Genomic DNA, 27646 nt, shown 5'->3' on the forward strand with positions numbered 1-27646 from the left:
GGGCCTGAGACTGCGTGGTTCCCGGACAGATTTGACGTAGGTTATAAGTAAACAGATAACAAAAAATTTATATTTAAAAGGGCTGTAGTAAGCACTTCGAGTAGTAAGCTCAGTATACGTAACCAAATAACTGGTTTTCAATAATATTTTGAATAAAATTCGGCATTTGTTGATTTTAAAATGAAGTACACGTTTTGTGTTCTCATGATTGTGGTCCTTGTTGAGGGACGATATTTTCATCCAAGCGTCTATTCTCAAACTAAATCTGAGGAACTTCCCATGGTGAGTTTGACATAACATTCTATAATTTATAAGGTGATTGTATCATAAATCCGTGTCATACATGTCCATAATTTTGTTGCGTAAATATTTTCAAACAATAATTTCTCTTAAAATATTCATTTATAAATAGTCTTTATTTTATTTGAACAAACCATATACGTCGCACGACCATGCCACAAATTTGTAAGCGATCAGGTTCTTTTACGTTTCCGTGCAGCCATGAGGCCCATTATCCAAATTGTTTTCATATAAATAAATGTTTATTTCCAGGACATCTACCGCAATATGAAAGCGAATCGCTTCGTTCCTATCAACAACGTGATGTTTTTTAAGATATATGATCCGTGCATGAACGGCCTCAAACGGGATGTAGTGGGCATATGTCGGGAAGTATGGGAATAGACAAGATACAGATATTATATAGTAGAATGAGAACTACTGGATAACTCAGTAGAAAATGGCTTTCGTCATTTGGAAGTTACATACTAGACTAGTTTAATGTGGCAGGCAAACATAACATTTATGGAGATTTTTTTATAAAAACTGTAAAAAAATTAAATGTAAGGAAATCTGTGGACATTTAGACTTAACCTGTTAATCAGAATGAAAATGTACTCATAACTATTATCGGAACTTATCGAAAGGTCAACGAATTAGCGAGCCTTATGGTATCGATTGCAGAGCGGAAGATTTATTGATGTTTAATCTATAAATAATATTTTATCTGTAATTTCTTAAGTGATTTAAATGGCCAGACGGTCTATATATCGTGATATATAACAATATATAACCATATAAAATTTATGTACTAAAACATTAATTAAAACATTTATTCAAATAATGTAAGTGTCTTAACTAAAAACTCTTTCGTCTATTATTTATATATTTTATGTCAACTTGTAAGTCATACTTTCAACCGACTTAAGTCGGTCTTAAGACAGCCATCTATTTTATGAATAACGTATGTTTTGAATACTTGTATTTCAATGTATGTATGTATGTCTTTTAACTAAAGACCTCTTTCGTCTATTATATATATTCTATGTCAACTTGTAAGTCATACTTTAGACCGACTTAAGACAACCATATATTTTATGAATAACGTATGTTCTGAATACTTGTGTTTCAAAAACATACTTGTTATGCCTGCGTCATAAACTTTTTGTCATGATGTTTAAAATGATTTACATGCAAAATATCTGTCATACTAAATTAGCGATTTTTATTAGAATGAAAAACTGTTTATTTAAAATACTTTTACTTTTAAAAATTAAAATTCTAATACTTTTTCATACTGCTAGTGCTAATTTATTGACACCATTTCGAAAACTTTTTTTGTTAGAATCGCATGTTAAAACAGCGGTCCTGTCGACTTATTTTATCGCTTTCAAAATTGTGTATTTAGATTTTGTTTACAATTGGAATTATATTATATTAGAAATGAAACAGGTGACATGTTTTAAATTTTAATAATAACACAAAACAACACAGAAATACAATTTATCAGTTCCATTTATTTTCTAAAGTGCTACATTACAGACAACTGAAAGTTTTACTTACATCCATAAAAACAAAATCACATCGCTAACAGTTATTTCTGATTACAAACAGTTCAAACAAACAATTTTGAATTAATAAAAATTATTGATAATTGATTAATTTTCTCTACATACATTCTAAATTGCTGCGTTTTCTTATTGAATGAATTAGTGGATAAAATATTTCCTTGTTAATTTGGTAATAATTATAATTTACGTCACATGAGTGTCTGATGGAATGACAGGTCCAGGACTTAACAATGGCAAAATTTTTGCAATTTCACCCCATAAATAAAACGACATCAAATAACATCTTTACAAAAACACTCTGTCTCTTTTTACCCCAATTATTAAACAATTGGAAAGAAAGAAACAAAAACCTTAGTTATAACGGTGCAATTAGATTTTTTATGAAACAGTCTTTGGTTCGACGAAAGTAATATAAATATGATACATTTCCGTTGTTATAACTTATAAATTTTGGATCAAAGAAAATTTACATCACATAAGTGACGCTGGTGGCAGAGTGACGGCTCCATGGCCTGACAACGGCGTGGGCAAGGTTGCAACACCGCGTATCCAGGCTCCGCGTTCACAGCAAAACGACTCGACATTGCTAAGAGCTCGCATGTATATTGTTGTTACACCTCCTAAAATATAAACTTTTTCATAAAAAAAAATACTTGGACGCCTCAAAAATGCGGAAATGAGGATATCCCAAAATCTATAAGCGAATTGAAAGTGTTTTCTAAGTTTAAATTAAAAAGAACTCGTTATGACTTTTAGTTTTCAAGAAATTTAAGCACAAACACAGGAAATTTTACCAATATACCTCCGTATTTTGATGTCACTTTTGTGTTTGAACTATGCCTGTTTATAATTCAATATATATACAGATACCGGCAAACTTCTTGAGCATTAAACAAGGGAGCGGTGGACACACACATCGACTGATTTACCAATCACGCGATCGACACGTCACTCTCCCGCCGCCGCGCACCACAGTGATACCTAAAAATGCTTGTGCGCAGGCAAGGACATTTGTTCAAGATGTTTGCCGGTATCTATAACTATATATTCAATTCTAAGTATGATTTACCCCAAAAGCAGTTCTAACTACTAGAGAGATCGCGCATTCGAATCACGGCTCTGCACACATTGAATTTTCTTAACGCCTAGCGAGCTGATATCATATAAACGCATAGGAAAAAACCACTTTGGGTTTAGAAAACAAAGGTCACAAGCGATAAATGAATTAACAGTGACGAAATGACGACATGCCCAGAGATTCTTACCGATTATAATTAGCTGCGTGCCGAGGTAGGCGAGGGCGTGGCCATGTCTTGGTATTGACATCTCCGTCTCCTGTTTCCACTGCCTCTCTTTCCAGTCCCATACATCTATTGCACCTACGCTACTTGGTGTTTTGTCCTGTAAATATTTAACTCATGGAAAAATCGTGTGTCTTTAATTACAACAACGCCCCAATAAGGCACGGTTTACACATTTCTGTGTCTTCTTTATAGATTTTCCCTACCGTCATTTTTCAGAATATAAACCGTACAAATCCAGGCACCTAGTTCTTGTGTCTTTGTACTTTAGTTTATTTATAATGTATAAGCAAAGATAATAAAAAAATAAATGCAGTATCGTTACGACCCTACACCGGTCTAGATCTCAGATTGCATCTGTATCGATCAATAATATTTTATAGTCAAGGAGATGATCAGATCAGCAGATTTAATGTCTGACACAAGTGTTAAGGCCCTATCCCAGCACGAATTGCTGCAGGGTGCGGGTGCGGTACTCAGTGGAGAGCTGGTGCACTAAGGCGCGCCGGCCCGTAATAACCATTAGTTATGTAAAACATTAATTAATGTATATCATTTTTTTTTCTGAAATGGATTACTTGACTTGTGGTAAAATATATCGTTTAAATTTCAAAATCATGTTCTATATACAGTTTCGTCATAAAATGAATTCAAAGTGTCAAAAATTGGCTATGTTTGGATTTTTAATCTTTCAGAATGGATACATAAACTACTCAACTCCACCATATAGTTTTTCCATTCGCCCTACTTCAAGAAACGATGACTAACAATGGAAAGAAACAATGTACTTTTTTGGAGTTTGGCGACCGGAAAGGTCCTTAATTGCGCACACATAATAAACATTCCATTGTTGCAACGCCGTGATTCGAACACACGACCTCATGATTAAGGGACGCTTAACACACTATGCCAACACAAGACATTGTTGTCTAAAAATAAAATATTACATTATATAGAAATACCTTATCCGACATTTTTCCAGCTCCACCGATAATGTACAGTTTATCGTTCATAGAAAATAAAGTTGCGAAACATCTCGGAAACCGCAAACTATGAATTTCTGTCCACCTAAAATGAACACAATGACAAAATTCGCCTTAGTTGTCTATTTAAATTGTAAGTTTGAACGCATTTATTCTATAAAAACGTGATTAGGCATGTATGACCCAATAAATTGGTCTAAGGGTAATATTCATAGTCTGCAATAATATGACTCCCGTATGACATGTATTTCTGTAATAAATAAATAAATGTCAAAACCTATTGGATATTTAAATCAAATTTTTATATGAACCATTGTATAAAATGCGCAGAGGTGATGAGAACTTGGAGAAACTGATCGTGGTTGGTAACACAGAAGGCGAAAGACAACGTGGCCGTTCACCAACCAGATGGACCGATCAAGTGAAAGAGTCATAAAGAGGCGCTGGACAGAAACCGGTGGAAACTGATACTCAGACATGAGCTGCCGATTAAAGAGAGAGAGATTGTTAAACTACAAGTTAGACATTATTTTATTTATTGCACAAACACATAAAACATACAAAAAATCTAGATTAAAAAAGCAATGTTAAGCATTTTCGAGAAGATAAAATAAAGAGTTTTTCATCATCAACTCCGTACAGATAGCAAACAACGTGATGAGATGCTAATAAATGTACTACCCGGTCAGCATTGATAGCCGCATAAAAAAGCAAGTTGAAAAACAAATATTATATTCATTCATACCTAACAAGGCTATTGCAACATTAATACAAACCACAGTAGTTTTCAAATGTAAAATTACGTTTTGGATTATATTATTCTGTAAAAAAATACGTTGTGCTAAAAAAATGCTAACCGTCACTAATCTATCTCAGCCAGGGTTCGAACACACGACCTCAAGGTATAGCCTAGCCCCTATCACTACTAAATTATATTAGACATAAGACATACTCATTAGTTTTATAGTTATAGCACTCGACGATCTTGCAGACCGGTCGTTTCTTCTCACCAGTCATGCCACCTGCTACCCAAATGTAATCCCTGTACTTGACAGTTGCAACGGCCATCCTGGCCACGCCCATTGATCGTACTTCACTCCACGATCCTGTCTTTGGATCGAACTTTTCCACGGATCTTAATACTCTGGAATATACACCAAAACATCTTTAACGGGTGTAAAGACGTCTTTAACTATTAACTCGATGTTAGGTACTTTCCACATTCGTATTAGGCGAGAGTTGATGTGGAATATTGTAAATTCGTGTTGATATACGTCTACTAAGTTTTTTTTATACCTGCGCCTACATTATTGGGTGTTAAATAACACTATTAATTACCGCGCATAATAAATACAGTAATCCCCGCTATAACGCGGTAAACCAGGACCGCGTTGTAAGAAATCGCGTTGTAGGAGCATTCTCGTAAAACCGTTTAAACAATTCAAAAACTAAGACAATAAAGTAATTTATTTTATATTACAATACAATTAAAACAGATGCAAAGATACGCAAAACTAATTATGAACTTGAGAAATCATTAAAATTTCACACAAATATAACTTGAGAAATATCCGCGTTATATGAACGATATCAACTTATACGAAAACGCGTATAGGTGTACTGCGTTGTAGGGGGGATTTCTATATGTTTTATGACTTTTTTATTACATATAAACAAAAAAATCCTTAGTATATATCAAATCAATATTTAGACAAAAATTCATAAAGCATATTTAGACTTAACTAACGAGGTCTTAAAGTTTCAACGTTCTAAATTTCTTAAGAATTTGGCTACGCCCTTGGACAGTTATTTTTTTTATACTACAGGACACAAATGGACCAGAGACTCATATCTTAAGGGCTTTACTTTTATTGAAGGTCTCTTTTCTTGGAGGACCCTAAGTCAAATTATAAACCTTTTACCATAAATTTGAATCAATAATGTTTGAAGTAGGCAAACTCTGATTCTATACACATACCTGCCCTTTTTATCCTGCCCTCCAATAGCGTAAAGTGCCATTTTATGAACAACCAGCCCAAAATTCTTCCTCGGTATCGCGAGACCAGATTCGCTAAACCACGACCGAGTCACCGGCTCATAACTCCATACAGTTGAGACCACAACTGACTTCCCTCGTAAGTCATCTTCACGAGGATCTGCACCACCTTAGTATCGTAGTTGCAACAAGATTGGTATTATTATCACTATGGAATATTCGGGTTGCATCATGTCTCGGATTTGAATCCTAGATGTTATGGGCGAAAATTGCTGCCGTAACTTGAATTCACGTGTCATAAACTTGGGCATCATTTCCTTTTATAACATTACGATACGGGACAGGGATTGAATTACGCGTTATTGTTGATACTATTTTAGACTTTCCAGTACTTTACACAACAGTATGGTGACTTTTAGCCATAAAGAGTCACCGTGTGGTGGACGAAACTATTGGGTACAGAAAACGTTATGGCGCGTTTCATGGGGGTGATGTCAAGAATCTCCAAAAAATGCGTGACGTAATACTTTAACGCTCCCAAAAACAAATGAATTTCATGAATTCTTTATTAATAAACTAATTATTGGAATACAAATATATGCTTTAGAAACTTGAATAGAAAGCTGTAAGTAGTAAATGCATACTTACCGACTAGGAATACTCTTCCTCGAAGAAAGGCCACGGAATGATGATGCCTGGGTTCAGGAAGTTCCCCCACACTTTCCCAAATGTTTGTTACGGGATCAAACCTACATAATGTTTCGTATACAATATACATATATATTTTATAAAAATTCAGGGCCCAAGTCGTTGTTTATTCCGTTCCGGGGAAATTACTGAAAGCCCAAAACTTTGAACAAACCCGAGGGTGACAAATGCGTAGTGCATTTGTTAAATAAATAAATTGCCAATTAGTTAAATAAATAACCTTCTAGAAGTGGGTAAATCTCGACTGATAGAACTGAAAATAAACTGTAATAAACCCTGCTTTTGAAAAACGTTTTTTTTTCTTGTTTCTTGATTCCTGCTTACCTGTATATATCTTTTCCAGTATTTCCGGCCACGCCATATGGTGTATGGGGATCAATTCCACCAAATACAAGAACTGTTTCACGGTCCCAATTGAATAGAGAACCATCTACTATATAGTTCTTGTTTGACGGGCCCAAGATGGACGTGGATAGCTTGTTCCTGTAAAATTAAATTATATATATTGTTTTGGAAGTGAAACTTCTTTATGGGCGTTACGCGTCACATTATTCCGTTACGCGTCACATTTTCCGTTACGCGCTATCTTTTTCTTGTCCCTACCACGATTGATTCGAAGAGATTCGAAACCATTAATAACAAAAATATATAATAACGATGTCAGTGATAGTAATAATTCTATTACAATTAATGAAATTCTGTAATAATCTTAGTAGTACGAAGGCAAAATTAAATAATTGTATTCATGTCTATGATAATAAAAGCCTTTTGTTAAACTTTATCTTATTTAACTTTATTTACTCAATTTCTGTAAAGACATATAATAGATCATTTTTCGAAAAATAAGATCATAAAGAAGTTTCACTTCTTACGTATGTACACGCACATATTTTATTTCTTTTATTGAGAGTTATTGTGCGCTTTAACAAAAATATTGTTGGATACCTTTGAATCATTCTAGTTCGAATAGAATTTACTAGGTATTGTATAATAGTACATTCTAAATTTACTGTTTGATATGTAGATTTATAATAATTATTGGGTAACACTGAAAATAACAGTAATGGCGGGTTTTCTCAAGACGGATTACTTTTTTTTTTGATTGGATATTTAACTATTGGTGTATGGTTATGATGAAATCATTATTTTTTCTCAGTTTTGAATAAAAATATCTTCTAAAATTTAATTCCTACTTTACTTTAGCGTGAGTAATCACTGTACTGTTATTGCTATATATTAATATCTATAGTTATTTCCGAGGGGAATTATCATTTGATGTGATATTTTGAACAAAGTGTGTTGCCATAGTATATAGTGTTTAAAGTTCATAATAAATATTTATGACAGTTTTATTTACATTATGCCAGAGTCACATGAAGCAGTGTTGGCCTAGTGGCTTCAGCTGTCAAACCTGAGGCCGTAGGTTAGATTCCCGGCTGTGCACCATGTATGTGCGGCTTACCTTAGACCCAAGAAGTTCACGGCGTGTGTCAGGCACATAAGACTGATCACCTACTTGCCTAATCGATCCGCATCCTGTGCCTGACACGACGTTTTGGGCCTAAGACATGTCGGTTTCCTCACAATGTTTTCCATCACAGTTCGAGCTAATGTTAAATGCGCTATACAGTTTACCATATAATTTTTGTTACAGTTAGTAATAATTCAGTCTTAGTTGGTATGTTAGTGAACAAAACAAAAAGAAAGAAGGTGGAAAATAGGAGTTTCCTATACAGCATACTAACATTTTCAGAGATGCGTCTTTTTTGCGATCAATTATGCATTAATTTAAAATGGTTAGAGTGATAACAGTCGAATTAATTTGATAGAAGTATTAGTGGCTGAATTTATAACAAGTATATTTCGTTAATAAAAATTATATATCATTGTTTTTTTTTTCATTTATCTCAGATCCTCGCTTGTTTTTGCCACATTTAAGAATTATACATAGACACGTATTATTGCGCTGTGTAATGTTTGCTATGAGAAAGTTCTTATTATTTGTCCCAGTCGAAAGGGACTCCTCTACCTCTTGTCTCTTTGATGCCATATTGGAACTACCGCAGAGGGTTTTCAAACACCTCAGCAGGCTCATTCTGAATTGGAAACGGCTTCCTTTGTCTAATAAAAATAAAATACTTACATATTAGCTTTAGCAAGTGATTCCTTTGATTGATTAAAGAGTGACGCCTGTGGGCTGGATATAATTTGAACAGAATTAAGTCGGTTAACGGCATTAGGTCGGGACAGATTGCTGGTCTGTGGCTGTTGATCTACTGACTGAGAGTCTCTGTAAAATAGGTGAAATTACTATTCAAAAAGTAACTGATACAAACGTACCAGCGTGAACTAGAGTTGTCCCTTGATATATCTCGAACGTCGTTCGATAGGCAAAATAATTTTCGAGTAGAGGAGTACAAAAAAAATGTGTTCAATCATGATTGAACACATTTTTTTATGGAGGAGTATGGGAACGAACATTGTGACACGAAATTTTTTTATGTATGCTAGAAATCTTAAACAACATCTTATCTGTCCCATGCAGAAACAGAAAGTATTCTTAATGTACAACAATAGTTTAATTACAAAATGTAAGTGTTATGAAGAAATTATTGTCAAGTACTGTTAACATATCAAAAGGAAGAGAGAGCTGCCCACGAAACAGGAAATTCTAGTGTGGGGGCTGGCTAATGCACTTTCTTGTCACCTAAATATCCTTTTTATTATGTATAATAAAGTTATTTTAATATAAATCGCATTTGTCAACTAACACTATGAGACAAGACGAAATACGCAATATAAATAGTAAAATCTTAATACCTACAATAAAAACTTCCGAAAATCTAACTACAGTTAAGATAGGAAATATTTGGCCCTACAAAAGTAACATTTTTATTTATTATGTACCTCCTGTTTCCGGATAGAGCCGCAGTGGCAGCAGCTAAATAGCATGCTGCTACGCTATGCCGCTTCTGACTGCCGCGTCTTGTATCCTATAATAGTTTTTTTGTGAGTGCCCTAGATTTTATAGACACTCGGCTCTTTGAGTAGCAGAGAGAGTGCCTAGAACAACCTAAGTCCACCATATATATATATATATATATATATATATATATATATATATCCATCTCCTCACTCAATAGTATGGTAACCCACTATTACAACAAAAAAGACTTTTAGAAGTAACCACGGAGACTCATATTGGCTATTTGACTTGGAATGATGCTGCATCCGATGTCAGGGACTCAAGAGAATGAATAAGGAAAATTAAACAAAACGTAAAAAGTGGAACACGCACTCTCTCACTCCACAGCATAATGCTGAGCCAGGGCCAGTTACAACCACAACACACACATTAAAAGGCCGGCAACGCCCTCGCGAGCCCTCTGGCATTGAGAGTGTCCATGGGCACTATCACTTAACATCAGGTGAGCCTCCTGCCCGATTGCTCCTGTGCCATAAAAAAAACCAGTACACATTTAAAATGTTCCGTATTCCTTTTTTTATTTCCAAAATTTTTGTTTTGTTTCTTTTTTGATTATTATTATTGTTATCTTGTATCTTTCTGTGTGTGTTTCGTAAGTAATAAATGTTGTCTATGTCACTGGAGAGCTTAAGGTAGGCCCTAAGGCCCTAAGTAGGTCCTTAACTATAACTAAAATTGCATACAGTAACTGTTGCGCTTGTCCCTGGTGTCTCACTTGTCTCGCTGGTCGAAGACACTAATTCTTCGGTTGAATCTTTCTCTGGTGGTTCATGCACGTTGTTGGCCTGAAAGTCACTTTATGAGATAGTCATGTGATACAGCTAAAATGTGGTATTCGAATTACAACGCGATTACGAGCGTAACATATGGTTAATTATTTTCAAAAGTATTACTTAATTTGAATAGATATATATTATTATTACTATGTCTAGTAACTGTTTCCTATAACTATATATAGGATATATAGGATTTGATAAATCAATTATGGTACACGGGCCTCAGCAACACATATTTTATGGGTTATCTTGTAGAATATTAAAGGATATAAAGTAATTGAGTTTTTAATAAAACGCGTTTTGAAGGATGATATAAATGGATTTGGAATGGAGGTCTAACAATTTAAAATTCGTATAACTGTGTGTGTTAATAACGATCAAGAAGTAGAACGCAGGACACCGCTTACCTGGACCAAATACTGGACAATTAATGACATATTCAAAAGCAGCACCTAATACCGTGACTTACGTATGCTTGCCAAACATGAAAATTTAACAAAAAAACAAAAGATAAAATAATTGCATCTCGGGGGTATAGAACGCAGTATGCTGAATAACATAACTAACATCCATCCCTGACGGATTAGAACACGCTCAGACACTAAAGTGCAGGTGGGCCGTGTGGAGCGTCTACGTGACAAGAGATGGACGAAAACGATGACCGAGTGGGGACCACAGGGAAAAAGAAAGACAGGTAGACCTGTGGCTAGCTGCGAACACGACTACATAAAAATAGCTGGTTTCAACTGGATTCAAGTTGCACAATCTAGAGAGGACTATCTTTGGAGGAGGCCTTCACCTACAGAGGAGTTCTTACAGAATGAAGAATCTATTATTCTTTAATAGTAAGGTTAAGGAAAAACTAACACAAGTAAATTTAGTATACAAACTTAATTACTAACAAAACTAATAACTGTATATAAGTAAACTAAGGTTATCTAACTTCTTGTTTTGTAAGCTGTAAGAATTAAAAGGCTTTTTTATTTTTATTTATTTATTTTAACTGTGTTGGGATTATTCCGGTGGTGGAAAAAATTACATTTTAATCTTTGTACGATGTACATGTTGTGATTTCATGAGCTGTTTCTTGTAAGCTGTGGGTGTAGAGTACTGCGATATCTTATAAATGTGCTGTTTTATAGACTTTATCTATACGTGACTAATTACTACCTTAGCCGATAGATATCAGAGGAGCTGTCAGGCTTCGTTAAAGACAAAGGAACGCGCGAACAAATCATTAACATTCGCGAAATCATGTGTGAAAAACACACTAGCCTGATTAGCGCTGATTTTGATAAATTATGCAACCTGTTTTTAAAAGAGTTCAAAGAGAACTACACTCTCCGGAAGCCTATTCCAGTCAGCCATTACATGGTTTGGGAGAAAGTTCTTTAGAAAATGTATATTGTATGGTCTTCAGTTTTAAGAATATAAAAAAAATTAACGAATAAAAAGAAAAAAATCAAAAATTAATTACTATTTTTGGTTCAAAATTGCAGAGGTTAACTTGATGATCCCTGTTCGTTGGCTTACGGTACAATAAGTGTTCTTGTATTTTGGGCTGGGCCTGTATTCAAATTTGGAACTGTTATTTAAATAATTAGTTATACAGTAGTTTATCATACTCAAATATAACGCAGGCTGTAAGGAAAGTGAACAACACAGGCATTTATAGTATTTTTTTTAGAACGGGCAAACGGGATTGTTGTTAGGTGATACCAGCGCCCATGGACACTCTCAATACCAGAGGCTCGACAGTGCATTGCCGGCTTTTTAAGAATTGTTACGCTCTTTTCTTGAAGGATCTCAAGGTGAATTGGTTTCACTATTGGCTAGGGCAGTCATGCCCTAGTAGAGTGGGACTCACTATCATGGTGGGAAGGTCGTGCGTTCGAATCACAGCTGTGAACCCATGTATTTTAACACTCGCGTCCACGGTGGCGGCAAGCAATACAAGGAGACACACACACCGAATCGACAAAATTCATCAGGCGCAGAAGTCTGACCAAAACCCCAAGATCAGAAGATAAACTGGATTATTTGGCTCGATCTTCAACTCGTGTTCTTCTAAGTAAACTTTTAAGTGATGCAAAACGATCGATAAAATAAACGTTAAATTATACTCTCGTTTTTGAGTTCTAAAAACAATGGCTAACTAAAAAACTGTATGGACTGTATTTACATTCATGGATTGCGTTTGTTTCCTTTCCATTTCTGGGCTGTTTCTTGTTTCATGATTTCTTGGTACATCAATTGGTGCTCTATCGAAGGACTGTGTAGGACTTTTCTGTATCTAAAAACGGTATAATTATTACTTATAATAATAATATAAGGATGTGGACCCTTAACAAAGTATCAATAGTCCCTATCATTTTGTCCACTACGGGAATAATCCCAAAACAGCTACACGAATAAATCAAATTCTTAGACCTCCTCTGTTAGTAATATTAAATACAGAAAAAATAACCTGAACATTTCTACAACAGTAACTGTGTGTAAGAGCGTATCAGGATCATTTTATAAGCAGTTAACGAAGCAAATTCAATGTTATAACACTATCTAGTCAATACATTCTTAAAGCCTTTTTGTATGTACAAAAAATATAAAAGACATCAATCACAGAAATATTGCTGTGACAAAATTGATCTAACGATAATTCCCAGACTCCTTGTATTGTGGGTAGTTACCCACAAAACAAATTTTACCATACAATTTGTAAATTAATATTTTGAAATCGTTGATAAATGATATAGACAATAATAAGTCTAACTGGCAGTAAAAGTAAATCTAGAACTATTTTTTTATTATTATAACTGAATTAATGATATTTTAAATTTAATTTAACTAAATAATAGCCATGCTCTACGTTCATTATGTACATTAATTAAATATCTATCTTAATTGAATGATTAGTTTAACGACAGTATTAACGACTGTTAGGTAGACCCGTAGGCCCATTTTCTCCAAGACGTCAAAGGTTATGAAATGGCTGAAGGAAAAACCCAAAGACGTGTATTTGATGATTACACTTAGTCTAAATAAATACTTATTTCACCTTTGATTGGTTTCCAAAGAATTCGCTCATCGTTGGAAATTTCTCAGTATCAGTGAGCCCCATCAACACAGCCGGCGTGGGGAAATCTATTTTGGGTCTGCGCATTTCCATTTTATCTTGATCTTTTCCGCGAAAACTGCCTAATGATGTTATTGTGATACACATATTGCAATGAATTCACGACATTTATTTATTATTATTATTACAGAAAAACATACATTGATACATATTTTCTTATATCCGTGTATTTAGGATAATAAAGGCGTGGAGACAACAATCTAACTACAGAATCGATGACTCAACTATTTTCTAAGTAAATTTGAATTAGGACATCACAGTATTACTTCCGTTTCCGAGAAAATTATGAACAAACATACAATTGCGAAGTGCACACGTGCAATTAAGAACCTCTTAAAAAGAGCCTGGGCGCCGAAGATATTTAAACAAATTTAAAATGTATTTTATAATAGCGTTCAAATTTTTAAACTCGCGATAGAACTAAAGAGAATTTTGAATCTAAATATTGCTGCTGAGCTGAATTCGTGATTGAGCTCAAAACCTTGGCGTGGTAAGATCTTATATGAGGCATAACTGACTAATGAAGAACTGACTGACTAAGAAGAATGAAGAACTCGAGCCGATGGAGTAAAAATTCCTGGAACCAGTCAGCGAAGCGTTGGACAGCCTACATCTAGGTGAACAGAAGACATGGTCAGGGTGAAGAGAAGGCGTTGGATGCAGACCGCACGGAAACGGTCGTACTGGATGGATGGATGTATCAACACTTGATAACATGAGACTTTAAATAACCATGGCGTCACAATTAATAAAAGTAAACAAATCTTTTCGAATATTATTTCTCAGCATTAAATTTTGTACCCGGAGCGTCATCATTTCTCCGAGGTGGTTGCATCATGGCCATCTGCTTGTACATCTGTTCCTTTGGCACCATAAACTGCTCTAGATATTTCAAAAACTCTTTGTATGTCACATGATTCTGTGGAGTAAAGACAGGTTTTTGTAACGATAAAAAAGACTGACAGAATTTTGATTGGTAAACGGAGCGCAGTCTTTTGGAATTACGTTTATTTTTAAAAGCCGGCAATGCTCTAGCAAGCCTTCTGGTAATGTAAGTGACCACGGGCTGCGGGATCACTTAACATCAGGTGAGCCTCCTGCCCGTTTGCCGCCTGTCATATAAAAAAGATGGAAAATAAAGATACTCGGGCCGTTTGTCATTAAGGTAGCGGAGTAAATATTTTTTCAGATCCAAATATGTTTCACTGTTCGTCACAGGTAACTTTTTTTATTATTTTTCTTAGACTGTCCTAGTATTTGTAAATTAATAAAGAGCTTTTAAATATGCTTTTAATAAATTCATATAAAGCAGTATGACTTATGGGGGCACATTCACGTCTTGTTTTATCAGTTTTTAAAGAAAATATCTTACGTCTACTAAATCAAAATAATAATAATTTCGCAGTGAATTAAACCCAGAACGTCCAGGTGCACCATGTAGTTATAAGGAGCCTTGAATTCCAAGAATATCAAGTTTCCTCGTTTGTGTTTTATCAATTTTCGGAATTGAATTATTTGAACAAAACGTGCGTGCTATTTATATTGATGACATAACATCATTTTGCATTTGTATTAGTTGACAATATTCTTAAATAAATCACGAAAATTATGATATAAATAACTAACACATTAAATACATTTATAAAACATTTTGATAAAACTCCAAATGCTTTTCTTTGCTCCATTGTAACTAATGGACATAAAAACCACCCCAAGCTCAGATAGTTCATAAAATAATAAAATCTAGGTATTTTACAATTGGTATATAATATTAGGTCCTTACATATGAAATTGGCGTTTTGTATGGGAGGAACAAAAAGTCGAATATTTTTAAATATAATATATTTAATTAATCAAAGTATGAACCATTGTTTTCTATTGATCTCTTTACTAAAAAAACCAGTCGGACGGGAATCAATAAAATCTGTGAAGGCGATTTGGACTGCCCCATCAGAGTAAATTTTTTTGCCTTGCAAGAAGTTGTCCAAATTTCGAAAAAAATGGTAATCTGTTGGAGCAAGGTCCGGGGAGTACGGAGAATGTCTTAGACATTCCAATTGAAGCTCTTCCAATTTGGTAGCCGTCTGTTGTGCAGTGTGGGGTCTAGCGTTGTCGTTTTTTGGGGTTAATTTTCGCTTGGGGCAGGATTTGGCTGGCTGGCCAGGATCCAACCATAGCGCTGAGCGCTTCCGATTATCGTAAAGAATCCATTTTTCATAACAGGTAATGATTCGGTTTAAAATACCTTCATTATTGTGCCGGTTCAGTAATGTAACGAAGCAGTCGACGCACGTTTGCCGGTTTGCTTTAGTCAATTCGTGAGGTACCCACCTTTCAAGCTTTTTAATCTTCCCAATTTGCTTCAAGTGAATTAAAACAGTTTTATCGCTAACACCGCAGCCTGCAGCTAACTCGGACGTGGTTTGCGATGGATCCGCTTCAATAGCCTTCAATACTTCATTATCAACTTGGGTCTCAGGCCGTCCACGGGGCTTGTTCTGTAGGTTGAAATTTCCAGAACGAAAGCGTTGGAACCAAAAACGATTGTGTTTTCTTTTGCAAAATTACCGCCATACACATCATTCACCCTTCGAGTCGTTTCCGCAGGACTAGTGCCACGGCGGAACTCGTACTCGTAAATAATGCGATAAGTTTTCCATTTTGTAAAATGAGTGACGCAAACAGAAAAAAAACAAATGAATGACGGTCATCGAAGCACAAATATATGAGTAAATAGCTGTACAAATTTGAATTGGGAATTCCTTACCAAAGAGGAGAACATCGTGATTAAAGTGGCCAGTACGAAATACGCCAATTTCATATGTAAGGACCTAATATATAAAAAAAACAAAAACCTTTTCCTCTCCTATCCAATTCCTCTCAACTGGTTCGGATAAACCAAGAACATCAATCCAATGGTAATAATTCTTTGAATTGTTTCCATACCAATATTTTATTATCACGTAACTGGAATAATTCATTAACTATTAACGCAAGTTAGTCGCAAAGCAAAAATATGAAAATGTGATATTTGCTAAATATTTTTTAGTCACATCTTAATTTATAAATACAGAATTAAATGTAGTCCCGGTCGCATAAAATTATATAAAAAATTTAAAATATTATACATTATAAATATATGTAAAATAAGATATATTATTATATAACATATTAGCTTAGTGTAAATTCAATTGTATTTATTTAATTTTTGCTCCATTACATAAACATTACACTCGTTACAATGAGGATAATCAGATATTTATGAATGTACATCTGAGAAATTGACATGAGAACTGCAACTTCCTCACAATCGTATTTTATTTATTAGTTCCTACTCACGCTAAACCATCATCCACCATTTGCTGAACGTCTGGTTCGTTAACAATTTCGAGTATCTCGGCATTGTCTGGATTTCGTTTAATATCCACAAGTTGCCATGGAGATATTAGACCAAAGCGGACACATCTCATAACGTCTGTTACGAACCGCTTTCGAGAGGTCCAGTCTCCGTACAACCACCTCACACCAGCCATCAAAACCTCTATTTCACTGAAAATTGATCATTAATCGTTTCATGTTTTCAGAGTCTCTCTCTATGTGGTGAAGAAGAAAGACTCAATAACGGAGGGCTCGCAAGTTTCCGTTCTTTTAAGAATTGGTACGCTCTCTTCTTAAACCACCCTGTCGTATTGGTTCAGAAACACCTCGTCGGGCAGCATTTCGAGTGCCTTAAATTAGCAGCAACAAGTTTTGTGTGTTTTTTTTAATGTTATAGAACGCTCACCTGATGTAAAGTAATACCGACGCCCATAGACACTTACATTACCAGAAGGCTCGCAAGTGCGTTGCGGGCATTTTAAGAATTGGTCCGTTCTCCTAAACTAAATCAAAAGAACCAAATATAACACATTATTTTTCTGCTTATTTTAAAGTAAAACCAAATGCATGTATACATTATTGGCCAATTAAGGCAATGCCCTAGTGTCATTAGGAGAAGTTCCGACCAATCGAGGCCTCTCTCGACAACATACTACAATCCACATTCTTTGTCTCGCTAGGAACCCTTGCCAATATACAAACCTTGCAACACAAATATAGTTGGACTTCAAAAACGTCATAACTTCCTCTGGTTCCAGACCAAGAAAATCGCTAGAAGCTACTAGAGGCAGAAAGAATCTCTTTACTCGAGGTACCTGTAAGGGTTAATATTTTACTGTAAGACAAAGATGTTGGAAAAGATAATGGAAATTCAGTTTTATTATTATTAGAAAAACTTAAATGGGAAATTAGACCCAAGTTCAAGTGATATTTTTCTACTTCTCTGAAATTCTTTCGACAAAGAATCATGTACAATTTGGTTGCTGTAAAATTTAAATATTTAAAAAATACAGTGCTACTACAATCTCTTGATCTTGGAATTAGATATCGCTATCTGTTATGTCATAATTTTGTTCTGATTTATCACGCTGTCAATTTTGCATCTAAGGCATGCCGTTTTTCTCATAATGTTTCCCTTCACCAAGCGAGTGTTAAAGGCGCTGAGAGTAAAGTCTATAGACGACAGGGTACGAGACTATGACGTCGTTTAAGTCGAATGCTCAAGCCACACAGATTTCATACAGGTTTTTATTTAGGTTAGTTGATAAGACAAAACTTGAGGCGGAATTAGACACACGTATCGTGTTATCCAATAATTTATTTTATTTTCAGAATACATAATACTTACATTGATACCAAATATTAAGTTTCTAGATAATCTAGCAGTAAGTTTGATGAGTCAGCAATAAAACCACTCAAATATTAATATACGATTTTTTTGAACTAAATTTTAAACCCTTGACAGGCTTTGGCTTATAATACGTTACTCTATTCGTAACTATTTAACAACACTTTGCTAACTGTTTAAGGACCAGAGGAACCTCAAAACACACGCACACGCACATCTCAAGTGGACTTGAAAAGAAACCATTGGCGCTACCTTCTAAATTCATAAATCTGTATATATTTAGCGATCATTTGTTTTTACTAATACACAAGTAGTACTTCTGTGCCTGACACATGCCGGCGATTTGGTTCTAACTGTCCTACCGATTTTTCCTCACAGTACGGGCGACTGTTAAATACGCACACAAAAAGTCCATTAGTGCACAGCCGTGGTTCGAATCTACGCCAACACTGCTCTAGTCTCAGTCGACTCGAAAGTTTATAATATATAATAACTATCCTTACCATAAGTTCCATTACGGGAGTCAAATGCTGTACTCTCGCTCCTCTGTATAAAACAAACGCCGAATCTTCATTAAAAATATTATCATTGGCAATAAACGACCAGCATTGATCTTCTAGGTCTGTCTTGAAAAAAGGTTATATTAGTTATTCGAGCTTACCTTAACTTAAATTATTAATCTCTGACGTCAGACGACAATCAATTTCGATGTTGATTCAATACAGCGTTCATGTCGCAATGGAATTACGTGATACTCAATATTAAAATCTTGACTTAAAAAACAAACCTTTAATTCCAAGATATTGACTTCCGGCAAATAAATCAAGAACATTTTCCCTTTTCAACAGCTTATTGCTCTCTAAGCCACTTACAGTCATCCACTCGTAAATAATTTGGAAAGCTGTAGGCTTCACATTACTCTAAAAATTAAACATTTTTTCGAGATGACATAAGAATATGTGTTGAGCAAGTTTGGCTTTGTATATCGAGAGCAAACAACGTTCTCGTATATGGCGAGAAAACGTTGAGTATTTGGTATCGCGGCTAGTAAATAGACTAGCCGGTGAGTTATTAGATAGCCTAACGTTAACCAAAATAAAAAGTAAATTGAAAATCTGTATTTATATAACAATACATAGCAATATAACTTGTTAAAGTCACAATACAAGACAGACACAGCGCTAAGTAGGACTTAGCGTATACGTATCGTATTTACGTATCACGAGACTCGCATCTAAGTTGAAAAAGTGGATCTATGTGTCTAACTCCGTGTCACAAAAGAAGAAGAAATTCGAACAGAACAGAATATTTTAAACAAAAATAAAATAAAAATTTAACGCTATTCAACGGCCCATATGGCTAAATGTTTATAATAGTGCTTTACCTATACCTATATATAAATACGTGCGTGCTTAAAGCTTGTGTACACAAGATATATATATCTGTGGTAGCAAATGTCGTTTCGAAAATTGACGCAGATTCTGCCATATATTTCCTCTCATTGCCATTGCCATTAAGAAAACATTGTAAGCTGAGTTACGTCTTAAAATAAATAATTACGACTGGCAATATATGTAGGTGGGAGCTATAAATTTTAATAACGTGTTGTTAAAATGTAAAAGTTGATTCGGATAGCTTGGATTTCGTGAACTCAGGCAAGATTGTCGAAAATATATATCATGCTGAATAAATTTGTTCGGTAATTTTAGTTCATCACGTTAGCGTTAACATACGGAGGACTTCATTTTGTACACACACACACTCACACACATGGTTCCCTTAAATATAATTATTTTGTTAATGTTGCATTCTCTTACGGACGTATGATTGTTTATTAAGCATAAATTTGCACTACTTTTTAAGACCTGGCGATTTTAAATGGTGAAGTCCTGATGACCGATAACAGGCACTCTTACCTCTAACAAACCGGTCTCACATAAACAAGCAATTAAATTAAATATTATATAATATAAATATATAATTAAAGAAAATTATTTATTTATAATATAAATAACTGTTGCTTTATTTTGTACTCTATTTATGAAGTTTTTGTGAGTAAATAAAGATGATTATATTATTATAAATTATATAACATTATTTAGTAAATAAAGACAAACACTAGACACGTCACTTACATTAGATAATTCAATTTCCCGTTGAGGATTCTTGCTAAATAATGACGAATAAATTTCAAGTACAATGCGATGACAATGGAACTCTTCATTGCCGATATGGACGATACAATCGGTGTTTCTAGAAATTTAAAAATATTGTAAATCATTTAATCATAATAATAATTCTTTATTTTTCCCATATAGTATTTGCAACAAACAATATGGTTACAGTTAAAAAGGTATTGGGAGACTGGTTTCCAAGCTAGGTAAGTTGTGGTACCTGTAATATGGATAACCAGGGTTCCATTCCACAGTAGAGTTATACTAAGGGATAACAATAAGTACATACATGGGTAGGCAAACAACATTAAAGTTAAAAATAAAACAAAACAGTCAACTAGATTACTAGTTAGAAGATAGTAGTTGTATGGGTGCATGTGCATGTGGGAGGGTGTATACGTGTGTGAGTGTTTATGTGGTAGTTTGTAGATTGCGTCAGATGCTTTATCATTCTATATCGTTACAATATCTTTGGGTAAACAATATGTGCAATAAAATTGGTTATATATTAAATATAAAGTGGTTTTTATAATGAACTTTTTTATGTGATAAAATAAAAACACAGAGAGAAATCTGGTGCTTCTTTGGCGTGTCTTTCTAGTAATTATTATATCAAGAATAATTCGATACGGTATTTTAAAGTAAATAAAAACAAATCCTTTCCTTTCGACTAGAAAAATACGAAATATAATTTAAAAAAAATCGATTTGTTAAAATTGACCATTCGACATGTTGGAGCAATGGCAAAAGTATCGGCTGGCATTTTTATTATTTAATAAGATCATAGCCAATTTATATCCTAAGAGCCAGACGGCCAGACCTTCCTCATTTTATAAAAATTCAAGGTTTTCTTGTGCATATTCCTTATACAGGTAAAAAGGAACAGAGACTATAGTCTTTGGGTTGTGGTTACTTGAGCAGGTAACAAGTACTAAAGCTGATAAAATAGTACCTTAACTTGGTTAAAGTATAAAGCTCATTTTTTATATTATATTAGGGATAACTTTAGAATCTTTACGACAATTGCTACCCTCTGCTAGACACCCCTAAACTTTGATCAATTATAATTATACTTTCGTTATAGTATAAAAGCTAAATTGCATATATGTTACATGGGGACTTATGAAAAAATGTTACCCCAAAAGCCGGACAATTTGAATGGTTTTTACACCTTGCCAGACACATTAAAAGTCCGCTGTATCTGAGAACGCGAGGTAACAACAGTTCGAGCGGGTGCGAGTGAGATGGGGCGCTTAGTCGACAACCAAAACTCGATAGTCCCTGGTCGTTCTTACCTGTATAAGAATAGGCACAGAAAAAAACTTTCAGCTTTTATAAAATAACGAAGATCTGGCCGTCGTGTGATCTTGCTCCATTAGTTCAAATCAGTTATATCGTTTATTAGATTTGACAATATTAATAAATCTACAAATGGATACTTACATTTTATTTAAAATCCTTCTATAGAACTCCTGAAATAATTCTTGTTTCTTCGGCAATTGTACACAAGTCCAATCTACCGGTTCTGTCTGTCCATATCCAAGACTGGATAGATTACATGTTTCTTGTATTTTAGTTTTGTCCTTTATATTCCTGTCCATTACTGTTTTAACATGACACACAGTAGGACTCGTCTTGTGGCCATATTGCAGATGTGGTTCTGGGTGATTCTTGTACTGTACAATTTCGGCAATTAACCCTGGTTTTTTATTAAAAATGGTGTCTTAGGGAAATGTTGTTCAATATAGATACTTCGTATGTATCATGATCGAGTACCTCAAAATACATCACATTTATATTTCTTATCACAAACGCAAAAGTCAAATTAAGGGCATAACCGTACTTGCGGCCAGGTCGCAGTGGCAAGCGAGTTAGATACATTATCATGAAATGCCATGGAGCACTCAGCAGCCGCATGGTACTTAATACAGTACCTAGGTTTTCCAGAAACAACCGTTTTGTTCAGAAACATTTCCTTGGAAGTAATAGAAATCAAAACACAAACCTAACCTGATTGATAAAATTATTAGCATCAAATACAATATTGTCTTTATCATTACCGTGTAAGAATAAAAATGAATGAAGGAGATAAAATATCAATAAACATTACACACTAACTTACATTGGCATTTATAATTTTGTTATACTCATTATTTAAGTCTTCACCATTTCCTTCTATTTTCACTTTTACCTTTGCTTGTGTTGGATCGGCCAAAAGGACTCCAACGGTTGATGACTGAAATACTACCTACATTTTGTTAAAAAAAAGTCCCGTGTACTTAAATAATTGCTAGTATTAATCTGGCTGCAATTAGAAAAGAAACTTTGATTTGAATGTTAATTAAGATATATATATATATATAATTATTTCTTATCCTGCGGCAACCAGAAACAATAACTTTTGTCGGGAGTCGAATCTCGAGGCGGTCTTCGCTCATGTTATACTCTCAAAAAGAACTGAGGAGCCTAAACTGATACGCCAATAACTGTAAACTCACACTGTTAGAAGGCTCGCGAATGCGTTACCGGTCTTTTAATAATCGTTATGCTCGCTACTTACTTGATTAGATTGCACTTTTAAATTTCCACTTGGTGTTGGTTTGAAAGGAAACGTTGCATTTTTCTTATGTAATGTATCATTTGAACTGCATGAACTACAAAAACGAATTCTGTTACAATCAAATAAAATTAGTTTATGTACACTACCAACTTCTTTATCTTACAGTTGTCCAACTATCTACATAAAGTCTTGCGGGGAGTAGTGTTCTCCAAGAACTCGGGTTCGTTGTACCTAAGGGATATGTGTGATGGCGACGACCAAGGTTGTTTGCCAAGGTCACAAGTCTGTTCCACAGATGTTCGTTAACTAAGACTTTGTGCTTACTGAATGCTGTCTCCAACACAACACTATCGACATCTTTAAATGATTGCAGAGTGCGTTCACAGTAGCAATACATTACATCTGTTATTATTATATATTTTTTTCGACTTTATCCTATCGGTTTACTATAAGATAGTTCTTGCAAAATAAATCTTTATCGCTTATGGTCTAAAACTTTATGCGGTTTCTTTGATCAATTTCTTGTTTTCAAACAACTTCCCTGAGAAATCAACACACACACACAGAAAGCGTCAAGAAAGAAATATTGGTTTCCTAACGATGTTTTCCTTCGGCGTTTTAATTTTGTATAGAAAAATCAGTTAAAAAAGAAATTCCGTACTGTTTTATAAATAAATAAGTGGATAATAAGGTAACCTCGACATTTCAGTTTCAGTTGGCTCTCCATAAGTATAATCCAATCTTGACGCATACAATTCTGGATTCATGTCGATCTTTCCTTTCATTTTCCTTAAAAATATTATAACAAATGTTAATTGCTGAACTATAACATGGCAACAGAATACAATGATTATGCTTAGCACATGGAAGGTCATTTTTACATTATACATACTTTCGTTTGTCATTACTTTGTTTATTAATATACACACGCTTTTTTAATATTTGCGAAGTGCTTAAATAGTTTTTGATGAAATATTTATCTTATACTTGAACAATATAATCATATTCATAAGTTTGTTTTTTGTTGCCAGACATTTATATAGGTAGTTCAAAATGAATTAAAAAACTTAGTAATTGCTATGCTTTAATTCAAATTGTAATTGTATATGCATTGCTAAAATAGAAACAGGAGGCTTTGACATTTTATATGTTATTATGACAATCAAATTAAAGCCATCAAAAGTATATGATTTTCGCCTCCAAAACGTGCAAAAAACTGTCATGGCGTCAAAAAAGTAAAGGCGCATGACATGTCAAATTATATGACGAGATACAGCACGCGAAAATCTAATATTTTTCTAAAGTTTTACGAGCATTTTAGTTTTAAATCAAATTACAATTTATATATATATAACACAATGATTTGCCATTAAAATAGTAATGGGAAAATCCACAGAAAAGATAAGAAACTTAATTGCTAAGTTTTATGTTATTGAAGAGATCAAGGCCGATGAGGCTGTACTGGCCGATGACCAGTCGGCGAAGTGTTGGACGGCCTCCCACTAAGTGGCCAGATGACCTGTTGATGGAACGATGAACGACCAGTGATACTTTCTTATACTTACTTCCCTTTGAAATTCCAAGACATGTGCGGTGTCTCAATCAAACATCTAGAATATCTCTCCAATGTATCACCCGAACAATCGTAGTCTATATGAGGGTCCGTTGGGTAAAGACAGCTATTTTTATTATTAAAATAATCGAAAGCTGAAAGATTCATACAGTTAACAAGTTAGTGTATAAACAACTATAAAAGTAACATTCAACAAAAGAACATTAAAAAAAGTTTCTTAAGTTTTTAAGTTTTAAGGATTTCCGAAAGTATAGTAGCTCCATATATTCCTGCAAGTACATTGGTATTGAATCCCTAAAATGTAGACAATACGACCTAATGTTTTTACACGCTATTTGCAACGGTTTAATTGACTGCCCTTATTGTCGCTTTTACTTTTTCACACCCCTTCATCATACAGTACAAGGCAAACCCAACTATTCCAGATTCCTCGGTCTAATAAAAACTATTTACGTAACTCAGCCATGTATCGTATACCATCAGATTATAACACAAATTACCAGCAAATAGATATATTTAATATGACTAAAGAATGCTTAAAAAAATATTTAAAAAACTTTGGTATCTTTTATTAATAATGGCTTTGTTATTTTTCCTTTATATTAAATATTTATTATAATGATCAATGAATCTTTGAACTTATAATATAGAATTTAGTATGAATGTGTAATTAGTTATATTTTTTTGTATAAATAGGTAAAACTGTGCTTTATATTTATTTTTGAATGTGTATTCCGTTTTTGGCTTTTGTGTATAATGTAATTGTTTGAATATTGTTTAATGAGTAGCTTTAGGAATACTTTAATAAAATAAAAAAAGTAACAGGATTCACGCCAGTTCGGAGACTGTTGTTGGAGGGATGTTATTCACACAATAAATGAAACTTTTTGTTTGAAGCTGGGTGTCAACTGGTTTTAATAGTTTAAAACATGAGCTTATAACTAACATAAAATAAGGCGTAGTTGCGACGCTGGATTAACTAAAAACTAACATGGCTTATTTAAATCTACGTGACACTTCAGTCACCTATAAAGAATATAACTGTAGTCGATCTATTTGGACATTATCGGAAACGAGAATGTTATATTACAATTTATAAGTGTGAAAAACTAAATCTAATTTTGGCTTCGATGATTGCTATTTGGTTCGCGCTTCTAATTATTGACTTAAATATATATATAACTTAACTAATGTTAGGTTACATAACACACGGCCCGATGTTTTTATATTTGGGAAATACGTTGGTAACACTGAAAATGTTTAGAACTGGCCAGTTAGAAACATTGCTAAGGAAAACTTTGGCGGCAAATCTAAAACTCTATTACACGTGAAAATGAACCTAACGCGAGAAAACTTTCTACATTAAGCCGTTTTTCATTTTCCAAACATTTTCAGTGTTACCTAGGTATACATGTACTATAATGTGATTTTAAATAGATTCATTATTTTTCCAGTTTATTCGTTACAATTACAATAAACTAAATTACTATTGAGCAGTGTTGGCCTAGTGGCCTCAGCGTGCGATTCTCATATCTGAGGTTGAAGGGTCAATCCCCGGCTGTTCACCAATGGAATTTACATACGTTCAAACAGTGAAGGAAAACATCGTAAGGAAACCGGCTTGCCTTAGACCCCAAAAATCGATGAGTATCAGGCACAGAATGCTGATCACCTCTTGGATTGACAAATGATTATAAAACAGATGAAGAAATCTAAAGTCCAGACCCGAAAAGGTTATTGCGCCACTGATTTATTTATTTAAATAACGTTTGAAACCCGTACTTAGTTGCCCATTGCTTTAATCATAGATTAATAACTGTATATCTAATGATGATGAGTAGCTATGATAACATGATATAACGAAGCAAAAATATATTGCTTCCTTGTATATAAAAGGAATAGTTCAACGAAATACATAGGTAGGTTCCGGTTGTATGGCTAACTTGTCTACGTCTTTGACTTTACGCTATAATTGGACTATCGGAGATAAGAGATGATCACCAGCAAACCCTTCAGTTTTCTAATATATTTAACAAAGTTACTTACAATAATCACTCGTTTTGGTTAAATCGGACAAAGAATTGCTTCTATGAATCTTTGGTCTTATAATTATTTGATAATGTTCGTGAACTTGTCTAAAGTGTTTATGTCTTCGCCTTATTTCGTTACCACTTCTGAAAATTATATAGTTAAAACAATTACTGCCAAGACGTGCCTGAACAGTCAAGCTCTGCGAGTGCCATGCCTGCCCTTTAACAATTAATACGCTCTTTTAAGTGGGAAATAGCGGATAACATAGCGCTGTAATAATCTATGTTTTTGACCTTTGCTTCTGCTGGAAAATATATAAATGCATGTTCCAATCGTGGTAGTAATAAGCTATATTAGAATTTGGATGTAAGAAAATATACCAAATATATATTTACTTTTGAAAATTACATCTAGTACTCTTCCTCTTTGCATTTGAAATATCGTCAGTGCCGTTTATCTGAAGAAAAAGCAGACTTGTTTGTTGATTGTTATAAGTTAATTAAAGCCTATATGGGGCTACCCTAGTTCGCTAGACGCTTCTTCTACAAAAATATCTAGGAGAAACTTTAAACACAAAAATATATATGGTACAGACAAATAAAAAATATCGATGACAGAAAACAGTCCAAAGAGATAGTCAAATTGATAATTGTATTGAATTTTGGTATGGAATTCGGATAATATGTAAACGTACCTTTTCTAAACTGACACTCTTTTGCATTTCAAATTCATCGAAAGAGTAATATAAAAACATATAACATAATGTAGTAAGAATGTTTTTTAATGAAACTAAAAGAGCCCTAAACTCGTGTAAAATTTTTGACAGATTGAAGCTTTCGCGTAACTCTG

The 27646-nt window shown here is 34.1% G+C and overlaps 1 protein-coding gene across 4 annotated transcripts; it reads right to left on the reverse strand.

Moving 5' to 3' along the window:
- Positions 1–1764: 1764 nt before the first annotated feature.
- Positions 1765–27631, reverse strand: LOC123719519. Of its 4 annotated transcripts, none has more exons than XM_045676189.1 (28): positions 27492–27631; positions 27193–27254; positions 26813–26940; positions 24759–24900; positions 23890–23982; positions 23194–23287; positions 22756–22881; positions 22077–22309; positions 20595–20712; positions 19247–19379; positions 18963–19081; positions 17814–17926; positions 17073–17282; positions 16589–16700; positions 14535–14652; positions 13656–13795; positions 12783–12893; positions 12078–12167; positions 10508–10609; positions 9746–9831; positions 8982–9128; positions 7163–7321; positions 6779–6879; positions 6113–6299; positions 5087–5278; positions 4114–4219; positions 3116–3251; positions 1765–2470 (listed from the first exon to the last, which is right to left on the reverse strand). In XM_045676189.1, the coding sequence occupies exons 1-28, from the start codon at positions 27549–27551 to the stop codon at positions 2322–2324; spliced, it is 3567 nt and encodes a 1188-aa protein (XP_045532145.1). In that variant the 5' UTR covers positions 27552–27631; the 3' UTR covers positions 1765–2321. The 4 variants fall into 4 exon arrangements, with proteins under 4 accessions (XP_045532145.1, XP_045532144.1, XP_045532146.1 ...); XM_045676188.1 differs by having other exon boundaries at positions 23194–23302; XM_045676190.1 differs by lacking the exon at positions 12078–12167 and having other exon boundaries at positions 23194–23302.
- Positions 27632–27646: the final 15 nt, after the last annotated feature.

The sequence above is a fragment of the Pieris brassicae genome, chromosome 2, assembly GCF_905147105.1.
Source record: "Pieris brassicae chromosome 2, ilPieBrab1.1, whole genome shotgun sequence".
Taxonomy (NCBI): Eukaryota; Metazoa; Arthropoda; class Insecta; order Lepidoptera; family Pieridae; genus Pieris; species Pieris brassicae.